The 23,150-nt window shown below is 40.9% G+C and overlaps 1 protein-coding gene across 1 annotated transcript in view; it reads right to left on the bottom strand.

Moving 5' to 3' along the window:
* Window positions 1-1,083: 1,083 nt before the first annotated feature.
* Window positions 1,084-23,150, bottom strand: part of LOC117500588 (ras association domain-containing protein 7-like) — a 28,270-nt gene continuing 6,203 nt past the window's right edge. Inside the window, exons 3-6 of the mRNA XM_034159321.1 lie at window positions 15,295-15,426; window positions 11,236-11,883; window positions 5,609-5,862; window positions 1,084-2,152 (exon numbers count right to left, since the gene is read on the bottom strand). Of these exons, the coding sequence (XP_034015212.1) occupies window positions 1,997-2,152; window positions 5,609-5,862; window positions 11,236-11,883; window positions 15,295-15,397 (1,161 nt within the window). The 5' untranslated portion in view covers window positions 15,398-15,426 and the 3' untranslated portion in view covers window positions 1,084-1,996. The remainder of the gene's footprint in view (window positions 2,153-5,608; window positions 5,863-11,235; window positions 11,884-15,294; window positions 15,427-23,150) is intronic.

Here is a 23,150-nt window from a genome sequence, read left to right as displayed (position 1 = left end):
TCAGGGAAATTGAGGTGCCAGCAGCATTGAACAGGAGCACACAGGGTAAGAAGCACACAGAGTATCAAAAGCAGAAGTAAGAAACAATCTGCAAAAAGTAAATACAAATATAAATACAAGAACGACTGGCTACTACTGTTTCTCTGCTTCCTGTCCTGTCTTCCTGTTACTCCTCCTCCCCCTGAGTAGGTTTGGGTTTCCAGAACTGGTTCTTTTCGGGTATCATTAAGAAATGATTCGATCCAAGACATCAATAGCCTTTTTGCTTATCGATTGCTTATCGGTCCTTCAGAGCGGCCGTTGTTTTTGAGGGTGTTTGTCAGGAAGATGATCATTTCTCTATGTTGATAACAGACCCTGCAGCGGGTCTGTAATCAACCGCTTCTGCAGGACGACTCCACTTTGAAGGTTGAACCAATGAAGCAGTGATTCAAACCGCTGCTTCCTTGGTTCATTGCTTCGCCGCTCTTCAGAAGCCACAAGTCCACTTCTTAACCCTCTCAAAACCATTAAAATCTGCCGATCGTGAGTCACTTTTGTGCGGATTAATGTACTGGGACTCTTGTCTTGTTACAGTCAAGAAATGAGAATTGTCCTCCGTTCCACAGCTCCAAACGTTGCGCTGCTCTCTGCTGAGTAAAATTAGAGTCTGCGCGGAATTAATAACTTCAAAGCAAATCGGTGCTATAAATAAAATGACACCTCTTTCCAACATTGTAATACAGACAATAAACTACAATCGACTAAAATGTTTTTTCCTCCCAAAATGAGACGTCCTGCGCTCTTTATGAATTGCACTCATACTGACGTGCAGCACTGCGAGCTGTAAGAGCTCAGCTCACAAACATGGAAAGACATTCATGCTAATAATGTCTGAAAGGAAATGCTTTTGACAAAAACTGCAGATTTTTTTTTTATGTTTATTTATGTCCGGAGATCAAGGATCCACCATGTGGAGTTTATTATGTCCAGAGTTTAAGGATCCAGTGACTGATTTCATAGTTACTTACTTTAAGACTCAATAAAATGTTGCTGACATAGAAAACCTGTAAAGCCTACTTTTAGTACAAAGAAAATTCACAAGAGGTATCGATAAGGTATCGGATCGATAAGCAGAATTGATAATGGTATCGATATCGATAAAATCTTATCAATACCCATCCCTAACCCTGAGTGAGGAGTTGTACAGTCTGATGGTCTGAAGGACAAAGGCGTTTTTCAGTCTGCTGGTCCTGCATTTGGGAAGGAGCAGTCTGTGTCTGAAGAGGCTCCTCTGGTTGCTGATGACGGTGTGAAGACGGTGACTGGCATCATCCATAATGTCCAGCAGTTTGTCCAGTGTTCTCTTCTCTGCCTAATGGATCATCTAAAACGGGCCTTCTGAAGTATTCGCGCCAAGCGAAACTCTTGTGTTATTTAATCTTGTTTGCTAACGTGTTAGCACTGCCAGTAGGATTATCCGTTTCTCTTTCATGCACGATTAGTGAGAAAATCAGTGGCTCATAACCTTTACTGTCTACACCAAAGCAAATTGTTAGGAGAACCACCGCGTGGTCCCCAAAAATATGACTCAAACACCCGAATGGAGGTTAAGGTGTTAGTTTAGGTGGTTCAGACTCAGAGATGGACGTGTTCAGGCTTCTTTCTTCACACATGGAGTCATTCACGCTCCACCCCTTTATGCATTAATGAGTTCATTGCCCCCGCTCCTGCCAACATCGATGCCCAGATATGCTTTTTATATCAGTTGTTCTGGGTCTCTACAGAAAACCTGTATATATCTGAATTTCGATCTCCATTTCTTCTGTTTTTTCTTCCTGAATGATGTACACGGAGTAGCGCCACCCACTGGCATAGTGGTGCTACATATGTGCAGAGAGTATGTGCTCAATGGCCGCCTGCTATAGTCTCTCCAGTCTGCTCAAATGCTAATTTTTGGGGTGACTGGAGCTGGACGGCTGCATTCTCACAGTTGATCAGAGTCTCCACTATTTTCCTAATCCATGATGCCTGTGTTGTGGATGTAAACGTCAGTGATGGGCATGGAATTTGTCTGGTCTGTCAGTGGAGTGTTGCTTTTCTGCTGGATAAACTGCTGCAGGTTACACTGCCTCAGCTCCTTCTTCAGCTCTTCAATCACATCCCACTGGTCCTGGAGAGGAAACAACAAATCAACTTATAGATTCAAAAAGGATGAACATTTAAAGAAATAGGCTGGAGTGCTACAGTAACGGGGTGACAGTCCACTTGAAAGAGACATCTTCTCAGGACTCTATCCTCAATGAAGGATAAGGTCTAAAACCATGGCTCCACAGCTCCACAGCCAGCATTTGTATCTACCACCAGAGCCAGTCAGTGCTTGACAGAGGTCTCCGTCAGGGCCTTAACTGTTGAAAGACAGGAGACCTTCTGCGTTGACAGCTTTGTGTAGGAAGACTATAGTCCTGAAAGGCTTGCTGCCAGTTTGTTTATGGCTTACACCCTTTGAGCCGTGCATTCAAAATGTTTTGACTTTTACTGAAGTAAATATCTGAGCACATTCTTCTTACTCTAAAGTCTTTGACGTTCAGGCAGCCTTTTAGACATACTTCCCCAAAAATTGAGCAATATTGTTATCAATATACTCCCAACTCCCAATGCCAGAGAAGTAATGGGCAAAGTAAGTTACACACTGTACATTTTCATTTTACTTGTTTGCAATTTTTTATGAATGCATAGCATAGTAAATAAGTGTTTTTTTTTAGTTTGAAATATTATTCTTTGTTTATTTATTTATTCATTTAAGTGTTTGATATTGGGTTTGAATTGAGTACGCTGAAGTTGTTATATCACTCTAGACTCCTTTGACAATAATTTTGCTTTCAGATATCAGTATCAGTTTTAGTGTAATACAATATATTACAATTTTTACAACATTTTCACAGCTTTACTTTGCCATCAGACAACCCTTTCCAACAGGGACTTGACATCTCAGATCTTTCTGGATGCTTAATGAGAAACTAAACTTTCATATCAAATAGCACAACCATTTAAAGACCCTTCCCAGGGCTTTTCAAAAATAAACAGAAATAAAGCAACAGGATTGAAATAATGAGTGATCAAGAGAGTGCAATCAGTTTAAAATCAGTTTGAACACAAACATCCCAAATTCTCTCGGTGAGTGAGGGATTATTTGTATTACAGTGACTGTTTTCTTCCTACTTAATAGGTAAATGTGCTGTCCAAACAGGTTTATATGCCAGAATCTGATATAGATACCTAATCACATCAGCAGTAATCGACAGACAGGGAGGCTCTGAACATGAACTTGCTTTGAGCAAACAAGTTTTCAGTGGAGTTGCCAACATTCAGAGCGAATGGTGGATCTCTTCTATGGGATGTGGGCTCCACATCCAAGTCCGCAAAAAGTAGGGTACTCCATCAGCCACTGCCAAACTCGGCAGTCTCTTTCTGCAGCTGTCAAAGGAGCACCATGGATTTTGGGGTTACCTTTCACTGCTATGCTGATGATACTCAGTTATACATGCCGATAACCGCTGGTAATCTCATCCACATAAAATCCTTAGAAGATTGCCTTGCATCAGTGAGAAGTTGGATGTCTAGAAACTTCCTATTTTTAAACTCTGATAAGACTGAAATGATGATTCTTGGTCCAGTGAGACATCAGCATCAATTTGACCAGTTAACGCTTAGCCAAGGCTCGTGTGTCATACATCACACTGACATTTGACCTTTGACCTCCACATTAGAAATATTATGAGGACTGCTTTCTTCCACCTGCAAAATATAGCGAAGATTCATCCCACCCTGTCTGTGACTGATGCTGAGACCCTGATCAATGTGTTTATCTCTTCTAGATTGGACTACTGCAATGTTCTATTTTCTGGTTTACCGTAGTCCAGCATTAGGGGTCTCCAATTGGTTCAAAATGCTGCAGCCAGACTTTTGACTTTTGAAAGTTCGACCACATTACACCCATTTTGGCATCTCTTCACTGGCTTCCTGTCCCAGTGAGATCAGATTTTAAGGTTCTGCTACTAGCCTATAAAGTTATTCATGGACTGGCACCGCCCTACGTAGCAGACTTAATTAAACCTTACGTACCGGCCTGGGCTTTGCATTCTCAGGGTGCAGGACTGGATCGTGTCCCTAGGGTGAATAAGAAGTCTGTGGGTCACAGAGCTTTCTCTTATCGTGCCCCTGTTCTGTGGAATGATCTCCCTGCATCAATAAAACAGACTCTGTGGAGACTTTCAAGTCCAGACTTAAGACGCACTTATTTTCCCTTTCGTATGGCTAGCATACTGGCATAGTATAGTTCTACGCGTTTACTCTTTTAATTCATTTTATTAGGAAACAGAGCGTGCCGCGGCCTCGACTTTACCTAAATTTTGGGTCTTTTAGTGAAGTTTAGGGCTAGTGGCCGGCGATCACCTTAGTATTTCCTGTTTTTCTTCTTGTTTAATGCTGACAAATTATACTGTATTTCTTGTCTTTCTGATGCCTGATTCTGTTTTTTCTTTCTCTTTAAGATGCAGATCCATCCAGAGATGGGGGTGGTTTTTGTGCTGGAGACCATCCTGTCCTGTGCATCAACAGCATTTCCTGTATATTTCTTTTGTGAATTGTGTCTGTAGCATGGCTCAAACAGAGGCTCACCCCTTTGAGTCTGGTCTGCTTGAGGTTTCTTCCTCAGAGGGAGTTTTTCCTTACCACTGCTGCTCTGGGGGTTAGTAAGGTGAGACCTTACTTGTGTGAAGCGCCTTGAGGCAACTCTGTTTGGATTTGGTGCTACATAAATGAAAATAAATTGAAATTGAATTGAAATTGAATTGCATGGATGGAAGACTGTGGCTATGCCAGTTTAGTGTTCAAAAGAGAGGGTCATACATATCTGGATTGGTGAGGCAAGCTGTGGCGAGACCCTCATAAGCAAATGGAAATCCTCTTTATACAGAATGTTGAAGCAGTTAGACAGCTGGTTGTCCGCATACAAGGAAGAAGCAGACTGCTGATTATTGACTTAGTGTGGAGTTTTTCATTGACATCTTCAGCTTCATGCCCAAATGGAGCCACTGATCCCTAGCCTACGAGCAACCCTGCTCCTTGCCATGGCACTCCTAGGTCTTCCCCAAGCACAGCAATCATCCATGAGGCTGTAAACTCTACATTTTTCTTTTTTTTGATAGTGCCTGCTCTCTTAATTCTGCACTTTTCTTTGCAAACCAGTGGCATTCTGCACAGTGCAAAGCTGAGGAGGAAGGTGGTAACGTGACATAAATAAAACCACAGGACACAAGCAATAACCAAAACCCATGATGCAAATGAAAATACTAAAACAAATACAAATATGAGTCCACTTCTTTTATGGGTATGTGAGTATTTTTTCTAGTCTGGTTCAGCCTTTTGCATCCGGCCCAACCTGTTATGATTTCAGTGCAGGAACAGAGTCAAAGTGAACCCCAGAAGCAGGCAGCCAGGACACAGATGTGTAGATGCCACTCCCCATGAATAATGATCTTCATTCTCAAACAGAACCTGCAGCTGTAACTACACACAAGCATCTTGAGACTTTGAAGCATAATATTAGATGACTGAGGAGTTGTACCTTTAGCTTTTCATCAGCAACTTGCAGCTCTGTGTGGGTGAGTAATAACGCCACATCCAGGTCCTGTCCCTGCTGCAGGCGATAGTGAAGCTCCTGTTTCAGAGAATTCAAGGCCTCATCTGGCTGCTGAGGGCTTGACGGAGAGTTCTGACTTCTGACCTCTTCTAAATGTTCTAAACGATCCTGGTGTTCCTCAAACTGGCGATTACAACGATCCAACGATGACGATATCCGGTCTAGACGGCTGTGCATATCTGTGGAATTCAGAGTAAAAACCCAACAAAAGTTCACAAATTTGCTGAGGAGAACATGACAGATAGATAGATGGAGTCATGATCTTGAAATTTGCTTTTAAATTAACACTTTGAGGTTAGGGTGGTGGCCAAGCAGTTAGTGTGGAAGGTTCCTGGTTCAATGCAACCCCTATGCATTTTCCATGTAATGTGGCAGGGCAACGTCAGAAAGGGCATCCAACATCAAACTCTGTCACCAGGGGGCAGAGTACTGTTCCAAAAAGTAAAACAACTTTTGCACAGACAGGTTTTTCATATAGAGCGATTAAAGAATGGAACAATCTTCCTACTGGACCAAAAAGCAAAAATTATTTTATTTTTACCAGTGCATTAAAAAAAGTGGCTGTTGAATGGTCAGACCTGCCAGCATTGACTCTGAGTCTGTTTTTTTCTCCTTATTCTGTGAAAGAAACTGATTAATGTTATTTCCATGTTTCCATTTCCATGTTCCAGTCTATTTATTTATTTATTTATTGTGATTTAGATATGCAATAGTACAGTCTCTACAGGGCATGGATTGTGTCTGATTGTGATATGGTGATATGGTGCCTGTGAAAGTGATTTATTGTGGGATTTATTATCCATTATCTTTAACTAGTAATGAGTTCATGACTTTCTTTGCTAACAAAATTTTAACTATTAGAGAAAAAATTACTCATAACCATCCCAAAGACGTATCGTTATCTTTGGCTGCTTTCAGTGATGCCGGTATTTGGTTAGACTCTTTCTCTCCGATTGTTCTGTCTGAGTTATTTTCATTAGTTACTTCATCCAAACCATCAACATGTTTATTAGACCCCATTCCTACCAGGCTGCTCAAGGAAGCCCTACCATTATTTAATGCTTCGATCTTAAATATGATCAATCTATCTTTGTTAGTTGGCTATGTACCACAGGCTTTTAAGGTGGCAGTAATTAAACCATTACTTAAAAAGCCATCACTTGACCCAGCTATCTTAGCTAATTATAGGCCAATCTCCAACCTTCCTTTTCTCTCAAAGATTCTTGAAAGGGTAGTTGTAAAACAGCTAACTGATCATCTGCAGAGGAATGGTCTATTTGAAGAGTTTCAGTCAGGTTTTAGAATTCATCATAGTACAGAAACAGCATTAGTGAAGGTTACAAATGATCTTCTTATGGCCTCGGACAGTGGACTCATCTCTGTGCTTGTTCTGTTAGACCTCAGTGCTGCTTTTGATACTGTTGACCATAAAATTTATTACAGAGATTAGAGCATGCCATAGGTATTAAAGGCACTGCGCTGCGGTGGTTTGAATCATATTTGTCTAATAGATTACAATTTGTTCATGTAAATGGGGAATCTTCTTCACAGACTAAAGTTAATTATGGAGTTCCACAAGGTTCTGTGCTAGGACCAATTTTATTCACTTTATATATGCTTCCCTTAGGCAGTATTATTAGACGGTATTGCTTAAATTTTCATTGTTACGCAGATGATACCCAGCTTTATCTATCCATGAAGCCAGAGGACACACACCAATTAGCTAAACTGCAGGATTGTCTTACAGACATAAAGACATGGATGACCTCTAATTTCCTGCTTTTAAACTCAGATAAAACTGAAGTTATTGTTCTTGGCCCCACAAATCTTAGAAACATGGTGTCTAACCAGATCCTTACTCTGGATGGCATTACCCTGACCTCTAGTAATACTGTGAGAAATCTTGGAGTCATTTTTGATCAGGATATGTCATTCAAAGCGCATATTAAACAAATATGTAGGACTGCTTTTTTGCATTTACGCAATATCTCTAAAATCAGAAAGGTCTTGTCTCAGAGTGATGCTGAAAAACTAATTCATGCATTTATTTCCTCTAGGCTGGACTATTGTAATTCATTATTATCAGGTTGTCCTAAAAGTTCCCTAAAAAGCCTTCAGTTAATTCAAAATGCTGCAGCTAGAGTGCTGACGGGGACTAGAAGGAGAGAGCATATCTCACCCATATTGGCCTCTCTTCATTGGCTTCCTGTTAATTCTAGAATATAATTTAAAATTCTTCTTCTTACTTATAAGGTTTTGAATAATCAGGTCCCATCTTATCTTAGGGACCTCGTAGTACCATATCACCCCAATAGAGCGCTTCGCTCTCAGACTGCAGGCTTACTTGTAGTTCCTAGGGTTTGTAAGAGTAGAATGGGAGGCAGAGCCTTCAGCTTTCAGGCTCCTCTCCTGTGGAACCAGCTCCCAATTCAGATCAGGGAGACAGACACCCTCTCTACTTTTAAGATTAGGCTTAAAACTTTCCTTTTTGCTAAAGCTTATAGTTAGGGCTGGATCAGGTGACCCTGAACCATCCCTTAGTTATGCTGCTATAGACGTAGACTGCTGGGGGGTTCCCATGATGCACTGTTTCTTTCTCTTTTTGCTCTGTATGCACCACTCTGCATTTAATCATTAGTGATCGATCTCTGCTCCCCTCCACAGCATGTCTTTTTCCTGGTTCTCTCCCTCAGCCCCAACCAGTCCCAGCAGAAGACTGCCCCTCCCTGAGCCTGGTTCTGCTGGAGGTTTCTTCCTGTTAAAAGGGAGTTTTTCCTTCCCACTGTAGCCAAGTGCTTGCTCACAGGGGGTCGTTTTGACCGTTGGGGTTTTACATCATTATTGTATGGCCTTGCCTTACAATATAAAGCGCCTTGGGGCAACTGTTTGTTGTGATTTGGCGCTATATAAAAAAAAATTGATTGATTGATTGATTGATTTATTGTTTAGAACTTAGAATTTTAGAATATTGTGTTATTATATTGTTAATTTATTCATTTTAATTTATTTATTGTTCATTTATTTGATGTACCCAGGGACTGTGGGTGGAAATTAGCTATACAGCTATAATCTGGTACAACTCATCTTTGTCTTGATGAACTTAATGATGTTTTTACACTGTCCCTCAAATAAACTAATAAACTAAACTAAACGTGCCGAATCCACATGCAGATCCACTTCTGATCTGCTGTTGCGACCCTGAGTGCAGCTGAAGGAATTTACTAAAGTTGTATGAAGCTCTGTCAAGTTAATAAATTCAGCTAATCTGAAAGGTTTCCCCAGTGAACATTAGTTTATTTGCTTTGTCAGTGCCCACTGTAACACAAGACATGTGACCGTGATCGTTGATACATATTTTGCAATACCTTTGACGCTCTTACCCAGAGGGATTACTTTCACATGAGGAAGTGGAGTAAAGTAATTAATGGCAATTTCTCAGTTATTCTTATTCCCATTCAAATGCAAATGCTTCAAGTCATTTTATGGACTATGTGCTCCCGTGCCAGTAAATATTATGTTGACTTTTACAGTAGTGTTCAGAATAATAGTAGTGCTATATGACTAAAAAGATTAATCCAGGTTTTGAGTATATTTCTTATTGTTACATGGGAAACAAGGTACCAGTAGATTCAGTAGATTCTCACAAATCCAACAAGACCAAGCATTCATGATATGCACACTCTTAGGGCTATGAAAATGGGCTATTAGTAAAAAAAAGTAGAAAAAGGGGTGTTCACAATAATAGTAGTGTGGCATTCAGTCAGTGAGTTCGTCAATATTGTGGAACAAACAGGTGTGAATCAGGTGTCCCCTATTTAAGGATGAAGCCAGCACCTGTTGAACATGCTTTTCTTTTTGAAAGCCTGAGGAAAATGGGACGTTCAAGACATTGTTCAGAAGAACAGTGTAGTTTGATTAAAAAGTTGATTGGAGAGGGGAAAACTTATATGCAGGTGCAAAAAATTATAGGCTGTTCATCTACAATGATCTCCAATGCTTTAAAATGGACAAAAGAACAGAGACGCGTGGAAGAAAACAGAAAACAACCATCAAAAAGGATAGAAGAACAACTAGAATGGCAAAGGCTCACCCATTGATCAGCTCCAGGATGATCAAAGACAGTCTGGAGTTACCTGTAAGTGCTGTGACAGTTAGAAGACGTCTGTGTGAAGCTAATTTATTTGCAAGAATCCCCTGCAAAGTCCCTCTGTTAAATAAAAGACATGTGCAGAAGAGGTTACAATTTGCCAAAGAACACATCCAACTGGCCTAAAGAGAAATGGAGGAATATTTTGTGGACTGATGAGAGTAAAATTGTTCTTTTTGGGTCCAAGGGCCACCGACAGTTTGTGAGATGACCCCCAAACTCTGAATTCAAGCCACAGTTCACAGTGAAGACAGTGAAGCATGGTGGTGCAAGCATCATGATATGGGCATGTTTCTCCTACTATGGTGTTGGGCCTATATATCGCATACCAGGTATCATGGATCAGTTTGGATATGTCAAAATACTTGAAGAGGTCATGTTGCCTTATGCTGAAGAGGACATGCCCTTGAAATGGGTGTTTCCACAAGACAATGACCCCAAGCACACTAGTAACCGAGCAAAATCTTGGTTCCAAACCAACAAAATTAATGCCTTGAGATGTGAAGAAATCATGAAAAACTGTGGTTATACAACTAAATACTAGTTTAGTGATTCACAGGATTGCTAAAAAAGCAGTTTGAACATAATAGTAGATGCTACTATTATTGTGAACGCCCCCTTTTCTACTTTTTTTACTAATAGCCCAATTTCATAGCCTTAAGAGTGTACATATCATGAATGCTTGGTCTTGTTGGATTGGTGAGAATCTACTGAATCTACTGGTACCTTGTTTTCCATGTAACAATAAGAAATATACTCAAAACCTGGATTAATCTTTTTAGTCACATAGCACTACTGTTATTCTGAACACTACTGTAACTTCTGTAAACTGTGCATAGATATTACTTCAGTTTATATTAATCCCATGCAAATAGATACATTCGTAAATATTTCATCATATCCTGTGGAAAAGGGGTTTTCAACAGGTAGGGAGGCACTAAAGTGATTTGGATGACATTTACACCCTGTACATTCTTCTGCGTGCAGATTAACACAAAAATGTGATACAATAAACACAAAGTCGGTGGGATGGGACATGTTTTTTCCATGTCTGTGTGAGACGTCTGCACACACACAAACTCACAGAGCACACCTTTGCACAGAGAGAGCCTTTGTACAGCGTGCAGCCAAAAGAAAAAAAAGAACTGATGTCACAGATAACATATGATAGATGATTGAGCATGACTGTTAATCAGGACACAGGGTGTGTAAAACAATGATGTTTTGTGGAAACTGTTTCTTTGGTTGCTTGCAAAGAATCTTTCCAAATGCAAAGCAAGAAGTGTCTCCATTCATTTTCATTTAATGTTTGTGAACGTGCGCTGCATCGGTATAAATTCCAGTTACAATTTGACATTCTTAGTGATGCTGAAATATGAGACTGCAGCTAAGTTTGACCACACACCTTGTTCTCTGTCCATCTCTGCCTTTAATTGTTGCTCCCAGTGCTCTCCGTGTTTCAGCTCTGCCTCGTTCTCCCTTAGCCTTAGCTCCAGTTCCTCCAGTGCATTCTCAGGAGTTGGAATCAGTCCAGGAACTGCAGCAGAGGAGCTCTGTCGCTCCCTCACTTCTATATCCCTCTGAAGAGACTGAAGGTGAATCTCAAGGTCTTCAAGTTTCCTCTGTTGCTGTAAGATTTGCCTGAATACCTCCTCTTTGGCTGCAAAAGTTGAAGATGTTTCCACTTCTTTGGGATGGTCTATGAAAGGAGGAGATGCCCTCAGTTCTTGGGAGGCTCTGAGCAGTGATGTCTTGGATCCATTTGGTGTAGTCCTCTTGGGAATTGATGTGGGACCCAAACTGTAGGTGAGGTCCTTCTGTGGCCCTCTGTGTTTGATGTGTTCAGCCTCTGGTTTGTTCGGCTTGCGATGACGTCTGTCTCTGGCTGAACTGTCTTGACCACTGAGGCTGGGGCCCCTTCTCAGGAGTACAAACTGGACCTCTGTGGCTAGTTGTCCAAGCTGAGCCAGAATTTTCAGAGGGCAGTCGTCAGCCACTAACTGTTTCTCCGTTCCTCGCAACCTCAAGATAAGAACGTAACGACCTGTCTGACCTGGAGGAAAGAGAAGCACAAGAAGGAATGTTAGAACATTTAAATACAATGAATTTCATTGTATTTACATGTAAGGACAACGCATTCGAGGGGTGGGATGACTATAATAGTTATAATAGTCGACTACAACTACCTAACAACTAGTTGACTATTTTTTTATTAGTCGATTAGTCGAAAGCCATTTATTAAGTTCATTTAACCCTTAAAAGACGAGAACTGCAGGAGCTGCCACCACTCCCTTCACTCAGTGGGGAAAGTATGTGAACCTTGGACTACTTTGTGACCCAGTGGTGAATAAAAAGTCTGTGGGCCACAGAGCCTTTTCTTATCATTCATCTGTTTTGTGTTAAGACATTTATTTTACATCTCGTATGGTCAGCACACTGACATAGCTTGGTACTATGCTTCCTATCCTTTTACAACCCCAATTCCAATGAAGTTGGGACGTTGTGTGAAATGTAAATAAAAACAGAATACGATTTGCAAATCCTCTTCAACCTATATTCAATTGAATACACCACAAAGACAAGATATTTAATGTTCAAACTGATAAACTTTATTGTTTTTGTGCAAATATTTGCTAATTTTGAAATGGATGCCTGCAACACATTTCAAAAAATTTGGGACGTGGCAAGAAAAGACTGGGAAACTTGATGAATGCTCAAAGAACATCTAATTGGAAACATGTGAGTGTCATGACTGGGTATAAATGGAGCATCCCCAAAAGGCTCAGCCATTCACAAGCAAAGAGGAGGCGAGGATCACCACTTTGTGAACAACTGTGTGAAATAATAGTCCAACAGTTTAAGAACAATGTTTCTCAACATTCAATTGAAAGGAATTTAGGGATTCCATAATCTACAGTCCATAATATAATCAGAATATTCAGAGAATCTGGAGAACTTTTTATAGGTAAGCGGCAAGGCCAAAAACCAACACTGAGTGCCCGTGACCTTCAATCTCTCAGGCGGCACTGCATTAAAAACCAACATCATTGTGTAAAGCTCAGGAACACTTCAGAAAACCATTGTCACTTAACACAGTTCGTCGCTACATCTACAAGTGCAAGTTAAAACTCTACCATGCAAAGCGAAAGCCATACATCAACAACATCCAGAAACGCCGCCGCCTTCTCTGGGCCCGAGCTCATTTGAAATGGACAGACACAAAGTGGAAAAATGTGCTGTGGTCTGATGAGCCCACATTTCAAATTTTCTTGGAAATCATGGATGTCGTGTCCTCCAGACAAATGAGGAAAAAGACCATACAGATTGTTACCAGTGCAAAGTTCAAAAGCCAGCATCTGTGATGGTATGGGGGGGTGTTAGTGCCCATGGTATGGACAACTTACACATCTGTGATGGCACCATCAATGCTGAAATGTACATCCAGGTTTTTGTTGTGTGGCTGGGGTGCCTGGCTGGCTTTTGTTTCTGTTTTCCTTCCAGGTGGCATGCGTTCAGGACTGAGTGGCTGATGTGTGGCTGAGTTATTAGGACCTCACCCTGATCACCTAAGGCTGGTCATGTGCAACTCGTCAGGACTCACAGCTGTGGTGCATCTGTATGGATTGGGGCATGGTTGCATTTAAGTCTGGAGTACACAGTGTGTATTTGCCAGAGACTCGACCTTGTGACCAGACGGGTGAGATCGACGTTTGGAGAACCATCTCATCATCATGGATGCAGAGACCGTACCAGGTTTGACGCCACAGTCTGTGAAGGAGGATTGGGTGAGGTCTCACGCTCGTCAGCACACTTCCTGAGGTACTTTAGGTTTTGTGACTAACATGAGTACAGTCAGCAGATATGGTGTCCCTCACACCTTATTATATTGAGCTGTTATGTTAGTCGTTTAATCAGCTTCCACTGCAGTGGAGAATTGGACTGGGTGTTCCATGCCTGCAGGGTGGGAAGCTGATTGGTGATTAAGCCAGGAAGTGTTTGCTGATTATGTACACCTTTGAGTGGTCTCTCTGTGTGTGGAGTGGTGGACTCACATTATGGTTTCTTCTTTCACAGACTCGGTTGGTCGCGGCCACCTGGGGGGTGTCGGCGGGGTCCTTGGGTCCGAACTGTTCTGGCTCCGGACCGTTTGTGCTGCTGGGAGCGCACCGTTTTTCCACCTCGCCAGACCGCGCACTTGTTTGTTATTAATTAAGCACTCACTGTTATGTCATTAAATTCTGTTATCCCTTTGAACCGTGCTCTGTTTCTTTTATGCTGGGTCCTAATGTCAAACGCTGGTCGGTGCTCCGACTGCGTCCGACACATAACAGTTTTGGAGCAACACATGCTGCCATCCAAGCAACGTCTTTTTCAGGGACGTCCCTGCTTATTTCAGCAAGACAATGCCAAGCTACATTCTGCACGTGTTACAACAGCGTGACTTCGTAGTAAAAGAGTGCAGGTACTAGACTGGCCTGCCTGCAGTCCAGACCTGTTGCCCATTGAAGATGTGTGGCACATTATGAAGCGCAAAATACAACAACAGAGACCCCGGACTGTTGAACATCTGAAGTCATGCATCAAGCAAGAATGGGAAAGAATTCCACCTACAAAGCTTCAACAATTAGTGTCCTCAGTTCCCGAATGCTTATTGAGTGTTGTTAGAAGGAAAGGTGATGTAACACAGTGGTAAACATACCACTGTCCCAGCTTTTTTGAAACGTGTTGCAGGCATCCATTTCAAAATGAGCAAATATTTGTACAAAAACAATAAAGTTTATCAGTTTGAACATTACATATCTTGTCTTTGTGGTGTATTCAACTGAATATAGGTTGAAGAGGATTTGCAAATTATTGTATTCTGTTTTTATTTACATTTTACACAACATCCCAACTTCATTGGAATTGGGGTTGCATATTCATTCTATTAGTAAATGGAACAGCTTGCTCTAGGGGTTGGTAAGGTTAGCACCTTAAGGCAGCCTTGTTGTAATTGGGCGCTATATACTGTAAATTCAATAATTGAATTTACGATTTTGTGTTTATAGTTGTTGAAATAAATGTCACATTTGAGTTTCACCATGAAGATTTGAAATTGGCTTAATTCATTGAATGTCAAATTTAGTCGCCGATTTGTCGAGTAGTCGATGATTAATAGTACCCGACTAGTTCACTAATAGTCCTCCCAGCCCTAAAGCATTCTATTCTATTTATATTAAGGACTTTTAGTGTGAAGGTCTCAGACTACAGCAAAAGCAAATGTACATTACAGGATGTATCACCAAAACTTAGTAAACTCTCAGAGACATTATGTGTTTGTGTGTGTGTGTGTGTGTGTGTGTGTGTGTGTGTGTGTGTGTGTGTGTGTGTGTGTGTGTGTGTGTGTGTGTGTGTGTGTGTGTGTGTGTGTGTGTGTGTGTGTGTGTGTGTGTGTGAGTGTGCTTGTGTAAATTCTAATATTTACCAATTGACTGTGCAAGAGAGATAACCACATCTTGACAGGAAGTGTTCAGTGATAGGCCACACACCACTCTGGCCACACCATCCACCCACACCTTCAGCTCCATCACTCCTATCGTGAGGCTCCACCAATGACCTGTACAGAGACATAAGCAAATTTGCAAACCACATGCTGCACAATTAATGATTTCAATCACCAAAACTTTATGTATGTGGCTCATTGCGCATAATCCAGCATGCAGGTGCCTGAGGACCACAGTGGCTGGAGAAGACCAGGAATGTCCATGTTTCACCTGTCTGTGGCAAACAGAGGGCTATTTTACTGACGTGGGGATGGAGTCTACCTGGGTGGCTGCGATCCAAGACACAATGAGATGGGTGTGGTGGACATAGACCAGCCTTCACCTGACTCTATACTCCAAAATCTTGGTCGTGTCCACCTTATTTTCTGACTTACGGTATACTGTGTGGAAAATGGAAGACAGTTACCTCAGCTGTGACTTCTGAGGTAAATGGAACACAGCATCATTCATGTCTATGCGGTGTTGTGGTCAAACACAGAGCGACAGATGCAGACGTCAGACTGAGGAGTGACAAGACCACAGCAACATTCATCATGTTCAAAAACAACTTGAACGCCAAAGAAATCAACATGCTGACAAAGCTACGTATCTTCACCTCCAACGCAACAAGATCAGTTGCTGATGAGAAGAAGTAGATGTAGTGTTTGTGAATATCAAGAAGAAAAAGGGCACCCAGTTTGTCACCAGCAAAAAGATTAAAAACAAGCCTGTGATATGGGGCGTGCTTGTGCCCAATACATCATGGGTAATTTTCTTATCGATGAAGGCATTACGAAATAAGAAAGGTGGCTACACCCAGAATGTAGTGCCTTCTAGCTGACATATTTACTTGGGACATCTGTGCACACCCCAAACATATAGTGCATGAGTGTCAGTTGCATCATGACAGAATGCAGGTTGACTGCTCTGACTGGAGTCCAGACGTGTCTCGTTTGAAAATACAGCATGTATCAAGTGATGAAGCTAACTGAGACAACTGAACACTTCTAGGTAGAATAATCACTGAATGAAGATCCAAAATAATCAATTCTGCTGGTAATTACTGCTCTATAAAACTCTGTTATGTAAATGTTCAGGCAGCCAACTGGAGCCATGTTGTGACATTCATGTGACATTCATGTGACATAATCCCCACCTCGTACATATCAAACACACACCTGCCACAAGTGTCCAATTACCTGTGAAACCCCCTTCTCCACCCTAAAGCCACCTGACATCAAGATCTGGATCATTGTCACTCCTTAATATCCCTCTGTGCAATCTTAAGAAATGGAAATGGGCACATTTCCTTTATAGTCAAAGCACTGTCATCAAAGAAAACTCACTCACTGCTTATGTCAAACCCCACATAGGAATACTTAGCATGTGCTTAATGCTGGTTCGTGCACTCTACCGTACCCAAAACAAGCCAGCAGTCAGCACATGATTTGGACATACTACACTGCCACCATTTGACATGTCCTTTGACCCAGATGTTAACAGATGATGCATATGCACGTCCCTAGTCATGTTAAATGGTAAAATGGTCTGCATTTATATACCGCTTTTCCATCTGCATCAGATGCTCAAAGCGCTTTACAATTATGCCTCACATTCACCAATTCACACAAACACACTCACACATTGATGTCAGGGTGCTGCAATGCAAGGTGCTCAGTACACACCGGGAGCAACTTGGGGATTAAGGACCTTGCCCAAGGGTTCTTAGTGATTTTCTGGTCAGGCTGGGATTTGAATGGTAAATGGACTGCATTTATATAGCGCTTTTCCATCTGAATCAGACGCTCAAAGCGCTTTACAATTATGTCTCACATTCACCCCGATGTCAGGGTGCTGCCATACAAGGCGCTCACTACACACCGGGAGCAATAGGGGATTAAAGGCCGTGCCCAAGGGCCCTTAGTGATTTTCCAGTCAGGTGGAGATTTGAACCCATGATCTTCTGGACTCAAGCCCAACACCTTAGCCACTAGACCATCACCTCCCCCTTATGTGATGAGATCCTGAGGCCCACTGTTGTGCCAACATCCAAGAACATCACCTCATGTTGCAGCAGGATAATGCACGGCCCCATGTTGCAAGGATCTGTACACAATTCTTGGAAGCCGAAAATGTCCCAGTTCTTGCATGGCCGGCATACTCACCGGACGTCATCCATTGAGCATGTTTGGGATGCTCTACTCTATGTGAAGGAGATGTGTTGTACTGCATGAGGCAAATGGTGGTCACACCAGATACTGACTGGTATCCCCCCAATAAAACAAAACTGCACCTTTCAGAGTGGCCTTTTATTGTGGGCAGTCTAAGGCACACCTGTGCACTAATCATGGTGTCTAATCAGCATCTTGATATGGCACACCTGTGAGGTGGGATGGATTATCTCAGCAAAGGAGAAGTGCTCACTATCACAGATTTAGACTGGTTTGTGAACAATATTTGAGGGAAATGGTGATATTGTCTATGTGGAAAAAGTTTTGAAGCAGCAGGACCTTCGTGGCCGGGACGACGGTGGGGGATCAAACCCACGCGGCTTGCACCAAAAGACCGTTCCTCTACCAGGTCAGTCAAAGGGGAACTCCCCATTAGCCAAGCTAGTGGGAACGTCTTTTCAACTGGGACCCGGGACTTTCATCCCGCTACAGTTTTAGATCTTTGAGTTCATCTCATACAAAATGGGAGCAAAACCAAAAGTGATGCGTTTATATTTTTGTTGAGTGTATTGGATGCAAATCCTGCTCATAAATTAATTGTGTTCATCCAATGCATCAGTTTTATAAATGTATGTGCACTAGCAAACTAGTTATGAACTAACTGACTTCCTTCCCTATATTTTCTTTATTGTCAGTTGGCAGGTTAGCTTTTGGTGTATTCCTTTAGGGAGGAATGTGCATATTGTGCCCTGAGCTTGGAGGCACTGATCAAGAGGCACCAAGTGTCAATAGGGGCTCAGGGTTGAACCCGATACACTGAAAGCTGAGCAGGACAAAGGCCAAAACATTTTTATTTTAAATGTGAATTCTAGATTAAGGGTTGACAGCCTTTGGTGTCATGTGGATGAAGTGCACTCTTAAAAGTTGTGATCCTGAAGTTCTGTTGGACCTTCACAGGAAAAGTTTGGGAATTCCTTATTGTTATGTTTGGCCTCTTTCCACAATAATGTGAAGTCTGTATGGTACCAAGCTTCTTCTACTGTATTTTTGTAGCCAATGTGTATAAACCTATATCCACAACTATATATTGACAAATGGCACATTTTATTTTATTTGTATTTACATAAATATCACATTTAACAGTGTGATCCTTTACATACAGACTTACAAAAACAGAGGCCACTTGAACAATAAGTGATGCATTAAAAGCAAGCAGTTAAACAGTTACCAATAGAGGTGGGCGGATCGATCCTAATATCGATAATATCGATACCAACGCTGTTATTGATATTGAACAATCCTCGTGTAAAAAGATCGATACTCAAGCTTTTTTCTGTCCCGCACGCACTGACTGCTGTGCACACAGATTCATCAAAGTCTACTTTCTGTCTCTGTGCGCTGTGTCACACAACACGGAGCAGTGCACCCTTGTATTGTGGTTTGTCAGCCCTCTACCTCAGAAAATTTTGTTTTAAGTTGTGTTGAGTGTTTTTTTTTTTTAAACAAAAATGTTGATTGTGATAATAAAGTATTTTGTTGTCACGTACAATGTTTGGCGAAATTCTATCCTAGGTCTTTTGGATCCTTTGGATCTATGAAACTTAAATATGAAAAAGTATTGGTATCGGTAATCGATATCGGTGATACTGGGCTTGTATGTACTTTGTATCGGATCAATACCAAAATTCCCGGTATCGCCCACCGCTAGTTACCGGTATGTGCTGCACAAATAAATATTTCACATGCACTGACTTGCCAAAATACTACAAGACACTGAAATGCATTTATGAGTTACTACTCTTGTTTGAAAAAAGGATGATTGGTTTGAAGTGGATTTGATTGAAATCAGGATGACGAGGATCTCTTGACAAAATGTGCCACATACACATAAATTAACACCACTCATGCTAACTGTCAGATTTCCCAAATGCTTTTAATCAAATATATAAGTAAGCAGCAAATTAATTTGAATCATAGCAAATAAAAACATGTATTTTAAAAATGTATATCCACCTATTGTGCTTTGAAATCACAAAATTTAAAAAATGAAGATTTATTGTCTAATTAAAAATGTTGAATTATTATCCTATTATTATCCCGACTCGATAATTAGATTTAACTAACTTAAAAACTATATTAAATGGACTGCATTTATATAGCGCTTTTCCATCTGCATCAGACGCTCAAAGCGCTTTACAATTATGCCTCACATTCACCCCGATGTCAGGGTGCTGCCATACAAGGCGCTCACTACACACCGGGAGCAATAGGGGATTAAAGGCCTTGCCCAAGGGCCCTTAGTGATTTTCCAGTCAGGTGGGGATTTGAACCCATGATCTTCTGGACTCAAGCCCACACCTTAACCACTAGACCATCACCTCCATTATGAACACAATAACTTATAAGTTATTGTGTTCATAAACAATCAATGGGACAGTCACTTTTAAATTTTTCTTGAGGAATTGAGGTGTTTGTGTGAAGTGATCAGTGTAGTTTTGTTTGGGTTTTTTTCTTGGTTCTATGAGGGCTGGAATGCAGTTGAACGTGCTGACATTCCTGAAAGGCTCCGCCCACACTGTGTTTGTTCACCAGCACTGTTCAAGATCACTTTCAGTCAGCAAACAGCCGGTGATGACTGTAAAAGTGTCATGGCAACAACAGCATTGCTCTTCACCGTGTCCAACCCAATCCGCTGTCATGTAACAGACTGTATGGCAGCTACACTTTACTTCATTGTAGAATGATATTTTTGGTCTATTTAATAAAGTAAATACAGTAATTTGTCACAATACTATAATTTGAGGACTGTTTATCTCATTACTCTACTCTTCTCTCGTCTTATGTCTGATCGTAACCATACTGACGTATTGAGACGGGGGCGGGGGGTATCTGAAAAGGCAAGGTTATTGGGTTAAAAGTCACCATGTACAAATCCACCACATCATCAAAATTATTCTTCCTACACCCACTGACTAACATGACTTGCTTTACAGAATTATTATTATTATTACCCCTGACAACAAAGTAGGAGGAGGTTATGTTTTTGCACCTGTTTGTTTGTTTGTTTGTCTATTTGTGAACAGCCTGGAGCCCACAATGTTTCATACATCGTTATGAAGTTATTACTGAAGATTCATTTTCTAGGCAAAAACTGATTTAATTTTCAAGGTCAGAAATCAAAGGTCGAAATCAGGAAAAATTTTGGAAAAATGGAAAATCCTTATCTTTAACACTGAACGAATTTTCAAAAATTCACAACCCTGTCAAAACAGAAAAACAAATCTTTCATATTTGAGGGTTTTATGTAGGATGGTGTCTTTTATCGGTTGACAAAGTTTGATCCAGATTTGATCCAGATTACAGATTTTGTGGCCATTTAAATTTAAAACTGCAAACCTTTTTAATGTATGTTTTACATTATATCTTAATCAAACGTGCTCCAATCACTCTCATGTTTGAAAGTGAGGTGCAGACTGGCATTCACTATCACCTGACAAAGTTTGATCCGGATTTCATCTGAATTATGGATTTTGTGGACATTTGAATTTAATATTGAAAAGCCCATTTGATGTACATTTGCATTATATCTTAAACAAAAGTGCCTTAATCACTTTCATTTTTGAGAATGAGGTGCAAAGTGGCACTAAATTTGATCTGCATCTGATTTGTATTGAAGATTTAGCGGATATCCCTTCACTGTCTTCCTGTCCCAGTGAGATCAGATTTTAAGGTTCTGCTACTAACCTATAAAATTATTCATGGACTGGCACGTCCTTACCTAGCTGACCTAATTAAACCTTACGTACCGGCCTGGGCTTTACGTTCTCAGGGTGCAGGACTACTTTGTGTCCCTAAGGTGAATAAGAAGTCTGCGGATCACAGAGCTTTCTCTTATCATGCCCCTGTTCTATGGAATGATCTCCCTGCGTCAATAAAACAGTCAGATTCTATGGAGATTTTCAAGTCCAGACTTAAGATGCACTTATTTTCCCTTTCATATGGCTACCATACTGGTACAGTTTTGTTTTACACTTTTTACTCTTTTAATTCATTTATTAGTAATTGGAGTGGGCTGCGGCCTCAACTTTACCTAAATTCTGGGTCTTTTAGTGAAGTTTAGGCCTAGTGGCCAGCGATCACCTTAGTATTTCTTCTGTTTTTCTTGTTGTTTAATGCTGGCAAATTATACAGTATTTTTTGTCTTTCTGATGCCTGATTCTGTTTTTTGTCTGTTTAAGGTGCAGCTCCATCCACAGATGGGAGTTGTATTTGTGTTAGCGATCCTCCTGTCCTGTGCGCCAATAGCATTTCTTGTATATTTGTCCGTGAATTGTTCTGTGAATTGTTCTGTAATTTATGTTTGTAGCATGGCCCAAGCAGAGGGTCACCCCTTTGAGTTTGGTCTGCTTGAGGTTTCTTCCTCAGAGGGAGGTTTTCCTTGGTAAGGTTAGACCTTACCTGTGTGAAGCACTTTGAGGCAACTCTGTTGTGATTTGGCGCTATATAAATGAAAATAAATTGAAAATAAATTGAAAATATTTGAGTTTTATATTGAAAAGCCCTTTTGATCAATATTTTGAATTTATAGTTTAGCTTATGAAACGTCACTTATAACAGGACCTTAACCTTAAATTTTTTCCAAGGTAAAAATTTGTGGAATTGGAAACTGGTGTTGATGGAGGTTTGCGCTCTACGAGTGCGGTGCTCTAGTTATTACATGAATTCATAATAGATCATTCATCCTGTTGCTTTAGTCTGTTTCATGGTGGAGTGGAACACACAAGTATGTTCATACAAGAAAACAGGCTTGTGTCTCTCATGCACCTTTAACCAAACTACATTTGACATTTTGCATTTTCTGTTTCAGAAAACGGGGTATTTGAAAAGGCATGTTTGTATGTTCTGGCCGGACTTAACATTACTGTAAATATTGTTTGTTCTGGTGGAAAAACAGTATTGCTTTATCAATCAATCAATCAACTTGTATTTATATGGCCCTTTACACAGCCCAAAGGGTGACCAAAGTGCTTTCCAGTATAACTAAAAGCAGACAACACAAAGGACAATATACAATGATAAAATAAAATCAAGGATAATAAATGAGTGTGCACATCAAACCAGAATAAAATGTCACAACACTAATAAGTCTTAGAAGAGTCAGACGATCATACCCTAGTGGTGACACGTTCCGGGCAAGAAGAATAAAGCTCAAAATGACATACAGCAGCACACAGCGCCATCTATCAACATCAACACTGCTTTATGTAATCTACTTCAATCAATCAATCAATCAATCAATTTTTTTATATAGCGCCAAATCACAACAAACAGTTGCCCCAAGGCGCTTTATATTGTAAGGCAAGGCCATACAATAATTATGTAAAACCCCAACGGTCAAAACGACCCCCTGTGAGCAAGCACTTGGCTACAGTGGGAAGGAAAAACTCCCTTTTAACAAGAAGAAACCTCCAGCAGAACCAGGCTCAGGGAGGGGCAGTCTTCTGCTGGAACTGGTTGGGGCTGAGGGAGAGAACCAGGAAAAAGACATACTGTGGAGGGGAGCAGAGATCGATCACTAATGATTAAATGCAGAGTGGTGCATACAGAGCAAAAAGAGAAAGAAACAA

Source organism: Thalassophryne amazonica, chromosome 2 (genome assembly GCF_902500255.1).
Source record: "Thalassophryne amazonica chromosome 2, fThaAma1.1, whole genome shotgun sequence".
NCBI lineage: Eukaryota > Metazoa > Chordata > Actinopteri > Batrachoidiformes > Batrachoididae > Thalassophryne > Thalassophryne amazonica.
Note: the sequence above shows the minus strand (reverse complement) of the source record. Positions and strands in the feature narration are given on the sequence as shown.